The 17,535-nt window shown below is 45.8% G+C and overlaps 1 protein-coding gene and 1 pseudogene across 1 annotated transcript; one reads left to right on the forward strand and one right to left on the reverse strand.

The window, feature by feature from the left end:
* Nucleotides 1-4,518: 4,518 nt before the first annotated feature.
* On the reverse strand, nucleotides 4,519-10,915 carry LOC122625657 (annotated as a pseudogene).
* A 770-nt stretch (nucleotides 10,916-11,685) lies between these two features.
* Nucleotides 11,686-17,280, forward strand: LOC122625658 (probable chitinase 10). Its single transcript, XM_043805759.1, has 3 exons — nucleotides 11,686-11,697; nucleotides 13,100-13,130; nucleotides 16,142-17,280. The coding sequence occupies exons 1-3, from the start codon at nucleotides 11,686-11,688 to the stop codon at nucleotides 17,278-17,280; spliced, it is 1,182 nt and encodes a 393-aa protein (XP_043661694.1).
* The last annotated feature ends 255 nt before the right edge of the window (nucleotides 17,281-17,535 follow it).

Below are 17,535 nucleotides of genomic sequence, written 5' to 3' on the forward strand. Positions count from 1 at the left end.
ATGGCTTTTTACATCGCCACTTGTTTTGTGAGGAGATGAAACCGCTTCTCCCCCGGTGTCAACCTGGGGTTGTTAATATAAGCTGTCGTGAAATTCGGAGGTAGTCGCAATCGAAGGCTTCTCGCAAGGAGGCAAGCGGCAACCGGACGAGATTAGTGGCTGGGGGGCGTTGCTCTGTCAAATGTTTCTGCAATTTGTGCTGCGCATGACTTGTATACTGAGTAGCAGTAGTCATATTTGGCCTGGAGAAGAGGCAATGTGTTGAGGGATCCTTCAAGAGCAATGAGGTCCGAGCATGTTTTGTACTCTCTTTCCATGGGGCTCGCACGTGATGCAATGTATTTAGGGACGGAGAAGCTTGATCAGGAGTGTTGATCTTGGCTTCGAAGCGGCTTTTGCGATCGCTGACGGCAATGAATTTGTGTAACGCTGCGCGTGCGGCCGATGGCTGTTCTGAGGATTCAATTTTTTCCAAATTTTGAAGGCAAATTTATTTCCTTACACTTCGCTCTTAAGCGATCCCAATCTGCTTATATAAACGCAAACATGCCTCCATGAGTAAGTCGCAGTCGGTAGGATAAAAAAGAAAAAATTGTGCGACTTGTTCACAAATATCAATCTAGTAGAACTACGTATAATCGGTGGTTGACACAGAAGAATCAAACCTACTGCAAACCTACTAGACAACTACCTGTATGCAATGGTAATACCCAAGAGCTCAGTGCCTTTATCCGAGGGATCGAGTTTATACTTAAACTTTACCCATCAGCCGACACCATACAAAAACATGTGCTCTTTAGTGCAATTGAGATGAAACTTGCAGGAGATGCACAACGAGTATCCCAGTTATTCTGAGTGTTGGGTGTGATGGGGGTTGCTGTCCTGGAAATTAAATTAGCTGATCCAACCAAAAACAGTTTTCTGGGCGACCGGCATTCACTCGTCGAAGGTCAGGAATCCGGATTGGATGACCTTTGGATAAACATCTGCTCCCAAGACCATGGAGACGGTAGCAGGCCGATGGAACTGGTCATCAGCCAGCAATCGGCAACGGTAGGATTAAGTACCTCGGGTACGACTGCTCTCCAAGGCACGAGCACTGCGTGCGTTTTGTTGACGAAGGGCCATGCTGCGGGTAGTTGAATGTCGAAAGGAGATCGAAAACGAAATTAAAAATAATGGATGATTAGTGCTAGTGAACTACAACTAAGGACGAGAGGAGCGCCTATTATTGTGGAGATTCGGAAGACTCCGTCGACAAAAGCACCACTTTTGCCACTGGACGTTTAAGAACTCCACGTGCAGTACCGATATTTACTACACGGACGTAGCCGTCGGCTCCTGGAAAGACAGACTCAATTCTGCCGAGCCGCCACTCATTAGCGGGTAAGTTGTCGTCCTTGATGACGACCATGTCATCGATGCGGAGATTTTTGGACGGGGCCTGCCATTTAGTGCGCTTGTGGAGTTCTTTGAGGTACTCTTCTTTCCATCGCACACGGAACTGCTGATGGAGAGCCTTCAAATGCTGCCACCGATTAAGAATGGATTTCGTTTCTCCCTTTACTTCGGGTTCCACCGTGGACATAAGGGGTCCCCCGACAAGGAAATGACCTGGCGTCAGAGCCAGCAAATCTGTCGGATCCTCAGACATAGGAGAGAGCGGCCTGGAGTTAAGGCACGCTTCTTCTGGAGAGCTCTTCGAACGTGTATTTTCGTGTGGCAGTGCATTTGTAAAATAGCGTCTTAAAACTTTTTACGCCTGCTTCCCAAAGGCCTCCCATATGGGGTGCCCCCGGAGGAATAAATTGCCATTGCATCTCTTGATGACTATAGGCATTCGTCACCGACTCTTTTACGGCTTGAAGGAAATCGCGGGAAAGCAGGGTGGCAGCGCCAACAAAGGTTTTGTCATTGTCTGACTGGACTCGACGTGGACACCCTCTTCTGGATACAAAACGTGCGAAAGCGGTAAGAAACTTTTTGGTCGTTAAGTCAGATGTAGGCTCTAAATGGATGGCCTTGGTGAAGAAACAAACAAAAACTAACACATACCCCTTTGTAATAAGACATGCTCTTCCCGTATAGTTCTTTAAATCGAACGGACCGGCGTAATCCATGCCAGTATACTGGTCGGGAGAACGATGCTCTTTCTTTGGGCAGGACACCCATCGGTTGGCTTTGCAACCGCTTTTTGTGGATCACACATACTTTGCACGAATTTACTAATGCTTTCATCAGGTTCTTAATTCTCGGAATCCGACCGGATGAGGCGCACCATTAACTGGTTACCACCATGGAGAGTTATGCGATGAGTGAAATGCGCAAGGAGGCGAGAAAGCAGGCAGTTGTACGGAAGAATCACTGGATGCCGTTCATTGTATTGAAGGCTTTCGGAAGCCGCCACACGGCCGCACGCCCTTGGCACTGGACGCTTTGCACTTAGGCAGTGATATTCCACAGGGAAATCTCTGCGCTGAGTGTTCGAAATCAGGAACCGCTCGGCGGCGGCGATTTCAGTGGCCAGAAAATGCACATCAGATGGAGCTGTCTGCTTCCTGCACCGCTGTATGAAGCGATGAACATAGGCAGGGACCCGTAGAGCTTTCTCAAGCTTGTAAAAACGTGCCAACAACTCTTCAGAAGGAGCTTTTGCGAGATGGACTTTCAGAGCACGCTTCTCCAGGTCGGTCACCGGAGCGTTGTCGACCTGAGTTGGCCATTGGTTGCGTGGATTTTGCAACCAAGTCGGTCCGTGCCACCATAACTGGCTATCGGCTGGATCTTGGAGGGAAACTCCTCTACTCGCCAGGTCTGCTGGATTATGCTCAGATTGAACATGAGACCAATTCTCTGTTTTTGTGGCCTGGGCGATCTTCGTCACCCTATTGGCTACAAATGTGGTCCACCGGCACGCTGGCTTGCTTAACCATGCAAGCACTATTGTGGAGTCCGTCCAGCAGTAAAGTTCGGAGTTGATCGTAGGCATCTGCGGAATGATGGCTGCAGCCATTTCGGAAAGCAATAACGCTCCGCACAGCTCCAGTCTTGGGAGCGAAACAGTTTTGACTGGTGCTACCCGGGTTTTAGCGGTTAGATGTTGCACCATAATGGTGCTGTCCACTTCTACGCGGACATATATTGCCGCCCCATAAGACTTTAACCAGTCTGCAGGGTCGAACAATTTGGCAATTTGGGACAGGACTTGGCGTTTTGTAAAGGACGTTTTAATAGCCAACTCTGGCGGAACGAAGAAGAATTCGTCGGAGGTTGCCTTCCAGCGAATACCGAGGGTTTTGGCAGTGCTTTCTGCATCGATCTCGAGAAAATCAGTATTTAATAGATGGTCGCTCTGCATGGCCGCTAAAACTTCCTTTTGGTTGGAGGTCCATTTCCTCAATGGAAATCCGGCGAAATTCAGAGCGTCTCGGAGCTCTTGCACCATGAGCTGAGCTTCTTCCGTGGAGTCCGCTCCGGCTAGAACATCATCCACATACATGAAATTTCAAATGATATTACTAGCTTTTGGATGGCTGAGTTATACGTCAGCTGCTAGCTGCTGCAGTACTCGTATGGCCAGGAAAGGCGCGCAATTGACTTCAAAGGTTACTGTTTTCAATTCGAAATATCTGATTTCCCCTCTATTGTTTCGGAAAAGTATTCGTTGGAATGGAGTGTGCTTCGGATCTACCCAGATCTGCCGATAAATTTTTTCGATATCGGCGCTAAACACGTATCGGAAATAGCGCCACTTCAGAATTTGAATAGTCAAGTCGGACTGGAAGACAGGGCCAGCATGAAGGATATCATTTAAACTGGTATCATTCGATGAAGGGCTGGAGGCGTTGAATACTACACGGAGTTTAGTAGTTACGCTCTCCGGTTTTAAGACGGCGTGATGTGGCATATAATAGGCGTTGCAATCTTGGGTAGGAAGAACTTGTCGCATGTGCTTTAAGTTGAGATATTCCTGGATCACCGAATCGTATCGCGCTTTTAAGGCCTCATCTCTTTTTAGACGCTGCTCATTTCTTAAAAACTGAACCAACGCAAAAGACCTGGAATGCCCTAGCCCGGAACCCATATCTTCTGGGTCGCGAAAAGGCAGAGTAACGACATATTTGCCGCACTCGTTTCTCGTGGTCGTTTGAAGGAACTTCTTCTCGCACATGGAATCGGACTCTTTTACCAACTTTTTTGGTGTATTCTCCACCTCCCAAAATTTTGTGAGTAGTTTGTCCAGTGAATTATCGTACGCGTGGGAGATCTGCGTCGAAAAGGAGGAAATTCTGCTTTGTGCTGAGGCTCACACTGGCCCAGTTAGTACCCAGCCGAAAATGGTCTCTTACCCCAAGAGAGAGCCACAGATGTTGGTTTTTGCTCCACTCAGAAGCGCCACTCAGTTGACGAGGGGCCATGCTGCGGGTAGTTGAATGTCGAAAGGAGATCGAAAACGAAATTAAAAATAATGGATGATTAGTGCTAGTGAACTACAACTAAGGACGAGAGGAGCGCCTATTATTGTGGAGATTCGGAAGACTCCGTCGGCAAAAGCACCACTTTTGCCACTGGACGTTTAAGAACTCCACGTGCAGTACCGATATTTACTACACGGACGTAGCCGTCGGCTCCTGGAAAGACAGACTCAATTCTGCCGAGCCGCCACTCATTAGAGGGTAAGTTGTCGTCCTTGATGACGACCATGTCATCGATGCGGAGATTTTTGGACGGGGCCTGCCATTTAGTGCGCTTGTGGAGTTCTTTGAGGTACTCTTCTTTCCATTGCACACGGAACTGCTGATGGAGAGCCTTCAAATGCTGCCACCGATTAAGAATGGATTTCGTTTCTCCCTTTACTTCGGGTTCCACCGTGGACATAAGGGGTCCCCCGACAAGGAAATGACCTGGCGTCAGAGCCAGCAAATCTGTCGGATCCTCAGACATAGGAGAGAGCGGCCTGGAGTTAAGGCACGCTTCTTCTGGAGAGCTCTTCGAACGTGTATTTTCGTGTGGCAGTGCATTTGTAAAATAGCGTCTTAAAACTTTTTACGCCTGCTTCCCAAAGGCCTCCCATATGGGGTGCCCCCGGAGGAATAAATTGCCATTGCATCTCTTGATGACTATAGGCATTCGTCACCGACTCTTTTACGGCTTGAAGGAAATCGCGGGAAAGCAGGGTGGCAGCGCCAACAAAGGTTTTGCCATTGTCTGACTGGACTTGACGTGGACACCCTCTTCTGGATACAAAACGAGCGAAAGCGGTAAGAAACTTTTTGGTGTTAAGTCAGATGTAGGCTCTAAATGGATGGCCTTGGTGAAGAAACAAACAAAAACTAATACATACCCCTTTGTAATAAGACATGCTCTTCCCGTATAGTTATTTAAATCGAACGGACCGGCGTAATCCATGCCAGTATACTGGTCGGGAGAACGATGCTCTTTCTTTGGGCAGGACACCCATCGGTTGGCTTTGCAACCGCTTTTTGTGGATCACACATACTTTGCACGAATTTACTAATGCTTTCATCAGGTTCTTAATTCTCGGAATCCGACCGGATGAGGCGCACCATTAACTGGTTACCACCATGGAGAGTTATGCGATGAGTGAAATGCGCAAGGAGGCGAGAAAGCAGGCAGTTGTACGGAAGAATCACTGGATGCCGTTCATTGTATTGAAGGCTTTCGGAAGCCGCCACACGGCCGCACGCCCTTGGCACTGGACGCTTTGCACTTAGGCAGTGATATTCCACAGGGAAATCTCTGCGCTGAGTGTTCGAAATCAGGAACCGCTCGGCGGCGGCGATTTCAGTGGCCAGAAAATGCACATCAGATGGAGCTGTCTGCTTCCTGCACCGCTGTATGAAGCGATGAACATAGGCAGGGACCCGTAGAGCTTTCTCAAGCTTGTAAAAACGTGCCAACAACTCTTCAGAAGGAGCTTTTGCGAGATGGACTTTCAGAGCACGCTTCTCCAGGTCGGTCACCGGAGCGTTGTCGACCTGAGTTGGCCATTGGTTGCGTGGATTTTGCAACCAAGTCGGTCCGTGCCACCATAACTGGCTATCGGCTGGATCTTGGAGGGAAACTCCTCTACTCGCCAGGTCTGCTGGATTATGCTCAGATTGAACATGAGACCAATTCTCTGTTTTTGTGGCCTGGGCGATCTTCGTCACCCTATTGGCTACAAATGTGGTCCACCGGCACGCTGGCTTGCTTAACCATGCAAGCACTATTGTGGAGTCCGTCCAGCAGTAAAGTTCGGAGTTGATCGTAGGCATCTGCGGAATGATGGCTGCAGCCATTTCGGAAAGCAATAACGCTCCGCACAGCTCCAGTCTTGGGAGCGAAACAGTTTTGACTGGTGCTACCCGGGTTTTAGCGGTTAGATGTTGCACCATAATGGTGCTGTCCACTTCTACGCGGACATATATTGCCGCCCCATAAGACTTTAACCAGTCTGCAGGGTCGAACAATTTGGCAATTTGGGACAGGACTTGGCGTTTTGTAAAGGACGTTTTAATAGCCAACTCTGGCGGAACGAAGAAGAATTCGTCGGAGGTTGCCTTCCAGCGAATACCGAGGGTTTTGGCAGTGCTTTCTGCATCGATCTCGAGAAAATCAGTATTTAATAGATGGTCGCTCTGCATGGCCGCTAAAACTTCCTTTTGGTTGGAGGTCCATTTCCTCAATGGAAATCCGGCGAAATTCAGAGCGTCTCGGAGCTCTTGCACCATGAGCTGAGCTTCTTCCGTGGAGTCCGCTCCGGCTAGAACATCATCCACATACATGAAATTTCAAATGATATTACTAGCTTTTGGATGGCTGAGTTATACGTCAGCTGCTAGCTGCTGCAGTACTCGTATGGCCAGGAAAGGCGCGCAATTGACTTCAAAGGTTACTGTTTTCAATTCGAAATATCTGATTTCCCCTCTATTGTTTCGGAAAAGAATTCGTTGGAATGGAGTGTGCTTCGGATCTACCCAGATCTGCCGATAAATTTTTTCGATATCGGCGCTAAACACGTATCGGAAATAGCGCCACTTCAGAATTTGAATAGTCAAGTCGGACTGGAAGACAGGGCCAGCATGAAGGATATCATTTAAACTGGTATCATTCGATGAAGGGCTGGAGGCGTTGAATACTACACGGAGTTTAGTAGTTACGCTCTCCGGTTTTAAGACGGCGTGATGTGGCATATAATAGGCGTTGCAATCTTGGGTAGGAAGAACTTGTCGCATGTGCTTTAAGTTGAGATATTCCTGGATCACCGAATCGTATCGCGCTTTTAAGGCCTCATCTCTTTTTAGACGCTGCTCATTTCTTAAAAACTGAGCCAACGCGAAAGACCTGGAATGCCCTAGCCCGGAACCCATATGTTCTGGGTCGCGAAAAGGCAGAGTAACGACATATTTGCCGCACTCGTTTCTCGTGGTCGTTTGAAGGAACTTCTTCTCGCACATGGAATCGGACTCTTTTACCAACTTTTTTGGTGTATTCTCCACCTCCCAAAATTTTGTGAGTAGTTTGTCCAGTGAATTATCGTACGCGTGGGAGATCTGCGTCGAAAAGGAGGAAATTCTGCTTTGTGCTGAGGCTCACACTGGCCCAGTTAGTACCCAGCCGAAAATGGTCTCTTACCCCAAGAGAGAGCCACAGATGTTGGTTTTTGCTCCACTCAGAAGCACCGAAGGCAGAATGTTGGCTCCGATAAGGACATCTATTTGTGCGCCCTCATAGAATTTTGGATCCGCCAGTGGAAAATCGGGAAGATCCCGAAGGAAATTTTGCGGAATTGGGTAGAAAGGCAGATTTCCGGCTAGTTGAGGGAGGACATAGGCCGTCGTGTCCAACTGCAACGCGGAACTAGTCGGAGATCGGATGGTGAAACTGCAGAGCTTTTTGAACAGAGCGGCTACTGTTTGGTTCAAGCCTGAGACTTGGGCTTGAACCACCTGGTATGGCAATCTAATTAGATTGAACAGTCGCTCGGTTATGAATGTTGCCTCTGATCCGGAGTCGATCAGGGCGCGTGCTTTAAAGTTAGTGCCAAGATGGGAAATATTGATCTCGGCATTGCCAAGAAGGATAGCTCTTGAGCCCGTGGCGAAATAATTTTGAACACCGGCTTGCTCATTTGGAACGAAATTGGCCTTGCAGGATTTGAAGGACATGAACTGCTGGAAAAGGGGTTGTTTCGGTGCAACAACGTGTGATGCCGGCCACGGCAAGTAAAACAATTGTGCGTGCTTTTGCACTCACGAAGCTGATGTCCCTTTGCAAAGCAGTTTAAGCATAACTGCTTCCGTTTAATGTAGGCTGACCGGTCGTCAAACTACATTTGGAGAAAACGCGGACATACACGGACAGGATGGTTTTCCTTGTTGCACAAGTCGCAACTTTTCGATTTTGGAGCCACTTTCGTCTCATAGGAATTTAGTTTTCTAGAGGGCCCATTTGAGTTCATCGCTTTGGAGTGCGACTGACTTGGTACGGACGGTCTCACATCATCGATGGCCTCTAGGGTTTGATGACGTTCTGTGAAGAAGGTGTTCAGCTCTACCCATGTCGGGATGTTGGCCTTCTTATGGAGCGACTGCTCCCATAAGGAGAGAGTTATCTTCGGGAGCTTGGATGAATACAGATATACCAGCAGGCAGTCCCAGTTCTCAATGTTGATGCCTGACATTTCTATGGCAATCAAGCAACCTTGAACAGTACTTTGCAGTACCTTCAAGGCCGCCCCAGATTCCTGTGGTATCGACTGCACATTAAACAGTATTTTAAATTGACTATTTACCAACGCAAAAGACCTGGAATGCCCTAGCCCGGAACCCATAAGTTCTGGGTCGCGAAAAGGCAGAGTAACGACATATTTGCCGCACTCGTTTCTCGTGGTCGTTTGAAGGATCTTCTTCTCGCACATGGAATCGGACTCTTTTACCAACTTTATTGGTATATTCTCCACCTCCCAAAATTTTGTGAGTAGTTTGTCCAGTGAATTATCGTACGCGTGGGAGATCTGCGTCGAAAAGGAGGAAATTCTGCTTTGTGCTGAGGCTCACACTGGCCCAGTTAGTACCCAGCCGAAAATGGTCTCTTACCCCAAGAGAAAGCCACAGATGTTGGTTTTTGCTCCACTCAGAAGCACCGAAGGCAGAATGTCGGCTCCGATAAGGACATCTATTTGTGCGCTCTCATAGAATTTTTGATCCGCCAGTGGAAAATCGGGAAGATCCCGAAGGAAATTTTGCAGAATTGGGTAGAAAGGCAGATTTCCGGCTAGTTGAGGGAGGACATAGGCCGTCGTCTCCAACTGCAACGCGGAAAGAGTCGGAGATCGGATGGTGAAACTGCAGAGCTTCTTGAACAGAGCGGCTACTGTTTGGTTCAAGCCTGAGACTTGGGCTTGAACCACCTGGAATGGCAATCTAATTAGATTGAACAGTCGCTCGGTTATAAATGTTGCCTCTGATCCGGAGTCGATCAGGGCGCGTGCCTTAAAGTTAGTGCCAAGATGGGAAATATTGATCTCGGCATTGCCAAGAAGGATAGCTCTTGAGCCCGTGGCGAAATAATTTTGAACACCGGCTTGCTCATTTGGAACGAAATTGGCCTTGCAGGTTTTGAAGGACATGAATTGCTGGAAAAGGGGTTGTTTCGGTGCAACAACGTGTGATGCCGGCCACGGCAAGTAAAACAATTGTGCGTGCTTTTGCACTCACGAAGCTGATGTCCCTTTGCAAAGCAGTTTAAGCATAACTGCTTCCGTTTAATGTAGGCTGACCGGTCGTCAAACTACATTTGAAGAAAACGCGGACATACACGGACAGGATGGTTTTCCTTGTTGCACAAGTCGCAACTTTTCGATTTTGGAGCCACTTTCGTCTCATAGGAATTTAGTTTTCTAGAGGGCCCACTTGAGTTCATTGCTTTGGAGTGCGACTGACTTGGTACTGACGGTCTCACATCATCGATGGCCTCTAGGGTTTGATGACGTTCTGTGAAGAAGGTGCTCAGCTCTACCCATGTCGGGATGTCGGCCTTCTTATGGAGCGACTGCTCCCATAAGGAGAGAGTTATCTTCGGGAGCTTGGATGAATACAGATATACCAGCAGGCAGACCGAGTTCTCAATGTTGATGCCTGACATTTCTATGGCAATCAAGCAACCTTGAACAGTACTTTGCAGTACCATCAAGGCCGCCCCAGATTCCTGTGGTATCGACTGCACATTAAACAGTATTTTAAATTGACTATTTACCAACAATCGTTTATTTTCGAAACGTTCTGTTAGATTTTCCCACGCAGAGCGGAGACCCTCGTTGGTGAGAGGCGAAATCGAAACGATGGCATGCGCGTCACCACTTGTTTTGGCATTTAAATGGAATAACTTTTCAACCGGAGTCAGCCGTGGATTATTGATATAAATGGTTGTGAAAAGATCCCGGAAAGTCGGCCAGCGAAGATAGTCGCCTGCGAAAATTTCTGTATCGCATGGAGGCAACCGACAACCAGAGGAAATGTAGGCCTGGGGCGCAGCGTTCGCGGCTGGGATAGACTGAGACGTGCCCTGCTCGATTTTATCAACGAGCTGGGCAACACACCTTTCATATACTGAATAGCAATAACTGTATTTAGCCCTGAGAATAGGCATGTTGCCTGTTGTTAATCTGAGCCTCAAATTCGCTTAAGCGGTCAGAAACCGAAATGAATTTGGCTGGCGCTAGGTCGGAAGCAGCCATATTTATGGCTGTGCGCTGTACTGTGGCTTTGGATGGAGTAGCACAGTCGTCGGAAATCTGCGCAGGCGTTTTCACCGAAATGCTTGGAATTCTTGGACTCTTCGGTCCTTGTGGTGAAAAAATAGAACTGGGTTTGTCAGCGGACAGTTTCTTCTTATCGTCCCCGATGGGTATAATCGAAGAAATGCGAAATGGAATGGAAGCGGTTTTGGAGCACGGTCACACTTTTGAAAATGTGGACAGAATCCTTAGACTGCACTTAATAAATGTAAGCTTGCCGCCGTGAACGTTAGAATTATTTATTTATGGATGAAAAAAATATTGTCTTGTAGTTTTTGTGAAAATTTAAAAAATAATTAAATAAATATTGAAAAATTTATTGCTCGGAAATTGGTTTGGAAATTTATTGAAAACAAAACGCATTTTCCGCGTCGGCACTTGGAAAAAATTTTATTTGTGGTTTGGATTTGCCGACGGGAAACAATTTAAACTTTGGTATATGTTAAATGGGAATGCAGATAATATGCGCAATGTATGTCGGTAATATATGTGGATGTAATATATGTAATGTATATGTGATATATGTAGATGTAATATATGTAATGTATGTGGATGTGATATATGTAGATGTAATATATGTAATGTATGTGGATGTAATATATGTTGATGTAATATATGTAATATATGGAACTGGCGGGTAAATGTTTAATAAATATTTAATTTGGAATGGCCAGAGGGTATGTGTTGTTTGTTTTGTTATTGTATTCTTTGCTTTTGGAGTTAGAAATTTTCACTGAACTTGGCACAAATTATTTTCACTTTTTCACATTTGGAATTTTGCACTTATTTGAACTTTAATTACTTTTCGGGATGAATATTTAAATATATTCGGAGATTTGGACTTTGACTTTCACGAATGTGGTCGAAAGAGAACGGTGGGTAATATGGCGGCGCCCGTAGGAATGAATAAGTACTTTTCTTTAATTGCCCTTTGTCGGAGAAATCCGTAAGATTTGACAATAAATCTTACAGCAAATTAAATGGAATGGAAATTTCTTACTTATCTTGTAATTTGTTCGCTGGTAGACAAACTTGAAAATCCAGGTGATCTGGCTCGAATGGATCAAAATGTTGGGTGTGATGGGGGTTGCTGTCCTGGAATTTCCAAATTAGCTGAAAGAGAAAACACTCGAAAGGGCGAACGCTAGATTTTTCGTAATTGCGCGGGCGCGACCGGGCGTACGTTTATTCGTCGAAAATAGTTTTTACACAGAAGCTTATTCTAATTAGATAGGCTCTCCCAAGCGCAGCGGAGACTCCTTGGAGACTCTGTGGTGAAGAGCGAGAGAGCGTGAGAGGGAGCGGAGAGCGGGAGACAGTCCAAACCCCGTAACTTGGACACTGAGCAACAACCTGGCCAACCCTAATAGCGCGTTCATTAGTGAATTTAAAACCCAAACACCATGTGAGGAACTATTCCGTCGTCCTTACAACACACCTTTTCGTCAAAGAATTAGAAATTAAATCATTCACAATATCAAATAAGCTTATGTGCGAAAACAACATTAGCAACATCCTATTATACACAAATACATTAAACAATACAGTTAAAGATGCAATCATGAGAAAATTGCCCGATAGGTTATTTATAACTCTTACTAAACATGACATTACGACATCTCTACACTTACACAAATAGCACAGCAAGAAGGTGTTTACGAAGTAACTTTCAATGACTACGGAATACGTGCGGCTAGCTCAGTAGATTTGTGCGTTCGTCCCACCAAATTTATAATATAACGTGATCACCCGGTTACCAGTAATAACACTTGCAGATTTGTCTCTTGGGTCTTTATTTGTGCTTAGTTTACAACGTAATTCGATTGTCCAGACGTCTCTGCTCTCCCGTCGTAGCGTCGGACCCTCGCCTGGTATTGCCGCGGACGCACGTGTGCGGGTAGCGAAAAGAAAGGTCAAGGGCTTAGGAAAGCGTCACCGTTCCCAGACTAGGGTGAACAATTGGCGGGCTCTCAAAGGCATACGCGTCGCTAGCCACAACCTCTTGTCCCTTGCTCTGTCCCGGCCGGTCCCGCCGGACGCCCGTTCAGTTCCTTCCAAAGCACCGCGCTATCGCGCGGATACGCACAGTCCCTGTAGCAAGACGCCCAGTGAAAGACGAACGTTCCACCCTACCTTTTCTCTCCTGCCGGTGCGGTCGGACCTGGATGGCCTGCTCGGCGGCACGGTTCCGCTGTCTCGCCGCTCTCGTCGTCCTGGGTGGCGCTGTGAATTGTTGTCGTACGCAGACTCACGGAAGCTCACGGCTGCGATTCCCCAAGGCAAACGCCTGTGAAACAGCAACACGCCCACCCCACGTCTGTTCAGACTGGTGGCGCCGGTACCACGCCTGCTTGGATCGCACGGACACGCCAGGCTATCGCCTGGTTCAAGTACGCGGTCTCCTACACAGTCCACCGGGTCTACACCACAATCCCTGCCGCTTTTCTGGTGCCCTCCTAGGTCTGGCCTCGCCTGTTGAATGCCTCCGGACTTCTCGTGCTTCGTCGTTTGGACCTTAGTTACCTGCGTCTCAATTCGAAGACTTTCCTTGTCCCGAACGTCTTGACGTAGCAATCTTGCTCATTGTTGACAACCACGGCTGTAGCTCTTCTGCTGACTTTGTTCTTCACTTGTTCACTGGTATACTTGTTCTCCTCGACTGTCCAGCTTCCAGCGTTCGGCCCGCTTTTTATAGGCCTACTCTAACGATTCATTCCTCTGGTCTCCAGTCACCGGATCCAAAGTCCACGTTTTTACCGTTGGCCCCGTTAAAAGTCCAGCTTGTCCCGTTACTCTTCCTCAAACCTTCTGACTTCAGGCTCAGATTCTCCAAACTCTCTTTCTCCTATTTAGAGTCTCCCACTCTCTTCTCTCAGAGTCTCCGAACTCTCTTTCTCCAGTTCAGAGTCTCCAAACTCTCTTTCTCTCAGAGTCTCCGAACTCTCTGAACTCTCGAACTGAAAAATTAAGAATAATACGAGCGAAAATGAACCTGAAAACCAATTCACAAAATTCGAAGAAATACTTTACATATACAATCACAAAACAAAACATAAAACCACTAGATCAAAATCGACTAACCCATTCAAAAAGACAGGACATTTCAAAGAAACAAATAGAGGTAGAAAGATAATGCACTATAAATCCAAGTTTAACAAAAGAGACCGCTATAGTCGGGTTCCCCGACTATCTGATACCCGTTACTCAGCTATTGAAAGTGCGAAGAGAAATTACAACACTGACCGTTTTTGGCGGTTTGTGTGCGTTAGAGTGGGCGTGGCAAAAAGATTTTTAGTATGTGGAGTTAAATTTAAAAGATGAACAAAAATGTGAAAAAATTTCAAAACATATTTCAAAAATATGGGCGTGGTAGTTTTGGGCGGTTTTGTGCGCCTTAGCGTGGGCGTGGCAAAAAGTTTTTCTGCAGATCAATAGAAATTGACAATACTAATAAGGAAATGAAAAAATATCAAAACATTTTTTAAAAGTGTGGACGTGGCATTTTTGGGCGGTATGTGTGCGTTAGGGTGGGCGTGGCAAAAAGAGGTTCTGCAGATCGATAGAAATTTACGGACGGACAGACAGACGGACATGGCCAGATCGACTCGGCTATTGATCCTGATCAAAAATATACATATATACTTTATATGTTCGCAAAACGCTTCCTTCTGCCTGTTACATACTTTACAACGAATCTAGTATAAATAGAAAAAGAAAATTAATAATGGTAAATATAATAACGATAATTCCAGGCCTACTCCCGAGCATGATACTCATGTTATTGTAAAACGTAGTAAACGCAGTCTTTTTAACTTTATGGGAACCATTTACAAATACTTATTGGGTATTTTAGATCAAGAAGATAAAGAAAAATTACAACAACAAATAGCCGACATCTCAAAAAATAATGTACAAATAAGGGAACTCAACTACGTATTAAAAGTCATGAATCACGGAATCGAATTGACTAATTATTTAAATAATAATTTTGAAGGAGAACAAATGATAGCTTTAATAATTTTCAACCTACAACAATTCACTGAAGACATTGAAGACATAGAGCTTGGTTTGCAACTGATACGCTTAGGTATCTTTAATCCAAAACTTTTAAAAAACGATTAATTAGGTTAGGTTAGGTTTTACCGGCAGTCGGTTATCCGACGCACTTAGACCATTAGAGGTCCATTGTGATGCCGTGTATTTTTTCCACTTTTGCCCGTCGAGGTTCGTGTGAAGTTAGCAGTTTCCCCAGCCAGAGGCGCTGGTGAATTTTTGTATCCGATGTGGATCGGTGTCGGAAAGGTCGGACGTGTCTATCAGGAATCTGCTTCCTAATTGAGCAAGCCTTTTCGCTTGCAGTGCTGGACAGTGGCATAGTAGATGCTTTACCGTTTCTTCCACTTCTCGTCCCTACAGCTACGGCAGAAATCGTCACTACCGTTTGAGTAGGTTTTTTGGGAGATCCTGACTCCTTTTTATTTATGTTTATCGACTCCATGTGATTCCCACGAGTTTCGGAGAAAAAGAGGGTCCAACCGGGCGTAGATCCGCGACGCCCGGGTAAGGCTCAGGTACTCTGAGCTCTCCGTTTGAGACTGAGCTATTTTGTGACCCGGGCCCTTAGCCACTTCCGGGTGTATGGACAATTATGGCGCGTTTTTCTAGCAAGCTTGAAACTACATGTTAGTCCACTGACTTTCATTACATACATAAAACTAAAGGCTTATAGCCTCCTGTTTACAAATCTACGCGAGTAGCAGTAACATCAACATTAATCCAAAGTCCTGAGAAGTATTTTTGGGGCACTAAGGTATATTTGAAACGACAGTCATAGAGAACTTGGTATCTAACCCGTAAAAAATTAAATATTCAAGCAACCTACCACAAATAACTAACTCTTCATCAGAAACATCTGGCCATGGGTCTACCCCGAAATCCTAACCAAACCCGCCAACAACTCAACTATTAGAGACACTAAGTTGTTACTGCTACTTAAGTGTGAATTTAAGATTTGATACAATAAATAAAAGCAAGCTTTAAACAACTTTAACGCCCTTAGCTTTAAATTCTGTCCGACGCTAAAAAATGTTTAAACCTGTTCACTTTTTAAAAAAACGATGAGAAATAAACGTATTCGGGAAACAGTGACTTTGGTCACTGCATATGGTGTCTGCATATGTTTAAAATCATATTATGCAAAGGTCTTAATAAAAAAAACCTGGTTTTTATCTCATTAACCGTTTGCTTCATAGAGTAAAAAATATAAAGAATGAAAGTTATCTGGTATTTATCGATTTATTTTTTCAGCTGCCCTGTGGGACTTCACTGGATCCATCACAGAGCCTCCAATAATTTTGTATGCCAATAATGCATACAAAATAGTTTGCTACTTTACGATCTGGGCATGGTATCGCCAGTCCCACGGCAAGTATGTGCCTGAGGATATAGAAGCCAACTTGTGCACCCACATCATATACGGCTTCGCGGTGCTTGATAGCAACTCGTTAACCATTAAAACGGATGACTCCTGGACCGATATTGACAACCGGCTTCGAGTCATGTTAGCCATCGGTGGATGGAAGGACTCGATGGGCAGCAAGTACGCACGCCTTGTACTTAATCCACAGTCCAGGGTGCGCTTTGTCGCAAGTGTGTTAAGTTTTTTAGAAAAACACGGTTTTGAGGGTCTGGACCTAGCCTGGGAGTTCCCAATGTGCTGGCAAGTGGACTGTGACAAAGGTAATCCCGCGGAAAAAGAAGGATTTGTTGCTCTTGTCAAGGAACTGTCGCAAGCCTTTAAGGCAAAAGGCCTTATTCTTTCGGCAGCAGTCTCGCCCAGTAAAATGGTTATTGATGCCGGATACAACGTGTCTGAGCTATCTCCACACTTTGACTGGATGGCCGTCATGACGTACGACTTTCACGGGCACTGGGTTATGCGGACTGGCCAAGCATCCCCGCTCTTTCACAAAGTGGGTGACGACGCGAACTTAAATCTTAATGGAAACTTCAGCATCTACTACTGGTTGGAACGGGGTATTCCGAGGGAAAAGCTGATTATGGGAATGCCAATGTACGGTCAGACGTTCACGCTGGCTGACCAAAATCGCCGGTCCCTAAATGATAAAACAGTGGGTCCGGGCAAGGCAGGAACCTTTACTCGAGCAAATGGATTTTTGGCATACTATGAAATCTGCGAAAAAGTCGGTAACGGTGACTGGGAAGTTGTGAGGGATAAAGAAGGAATATTCGGATCCTATGCATACAGTGGCAACCAGTGGATATCATACGATGATGTGACAACTATTCGAAGAAAAGCTCAGTTTATTAAGAGCATGCAGCTAGGTGGTGGCATGGTTTGGGATCTCGATTTAGATGACTTTCGTGGCCTTTGCGGTTGTGGCAAGCACCAATTACTTCGGACTCTAAATCAGGAGCTGCTAGGCATTTCTGGACAAAAGGATAAGAATTGTACTTAATAATTTTTTCACACAAGCTTGGCTTGTTATCTATTTTAATTTATTTTATAAAACCATATATTTACAAATTAAACTATTTAAATAAAGAGTGTCGTCGCGCGAACGGAGTTGCCTTAAACGGCTACTCCACCATGAATCCCGAAAGAAAGGGCAATCTTAATCCGTGGTAATAGGCTCGTTTTATTCTGTAAGGATTAAGGGTTATAAAAGTTGGAACAAACTTATCCCTAGCTCACCGTAGTGTGTCCTCCAAGC

This window comes from Drosophila teissieri, unplaced genomic scaffold (assembly GCF_016746235.2).
Source record: "Drosophila teissieri strain GT53w unplaced genomic scaffold, Prin_Dtei_1.1 Segkk4_quiver_pilon_misjoin1_scaf, whole genome shotgun sequence".
Lineage (NCBI taxonomy): Eukaryota > Metazoa > Arthropoda > Insecta > Diptera > Drosophilidae > Drosophila > Drosophila teissieri.

Coding starts and splice junctions, on each gene's coding strand:
- LOC122625658 (XM_043805759.1), top strand. Junction 13,131..16,141: donor CCCCACGTCTGTTCAGACTG/GTGGCGCCGGTA, acceptor GATCCATCACAG/AGCCTCCAATAATTTTGTAT.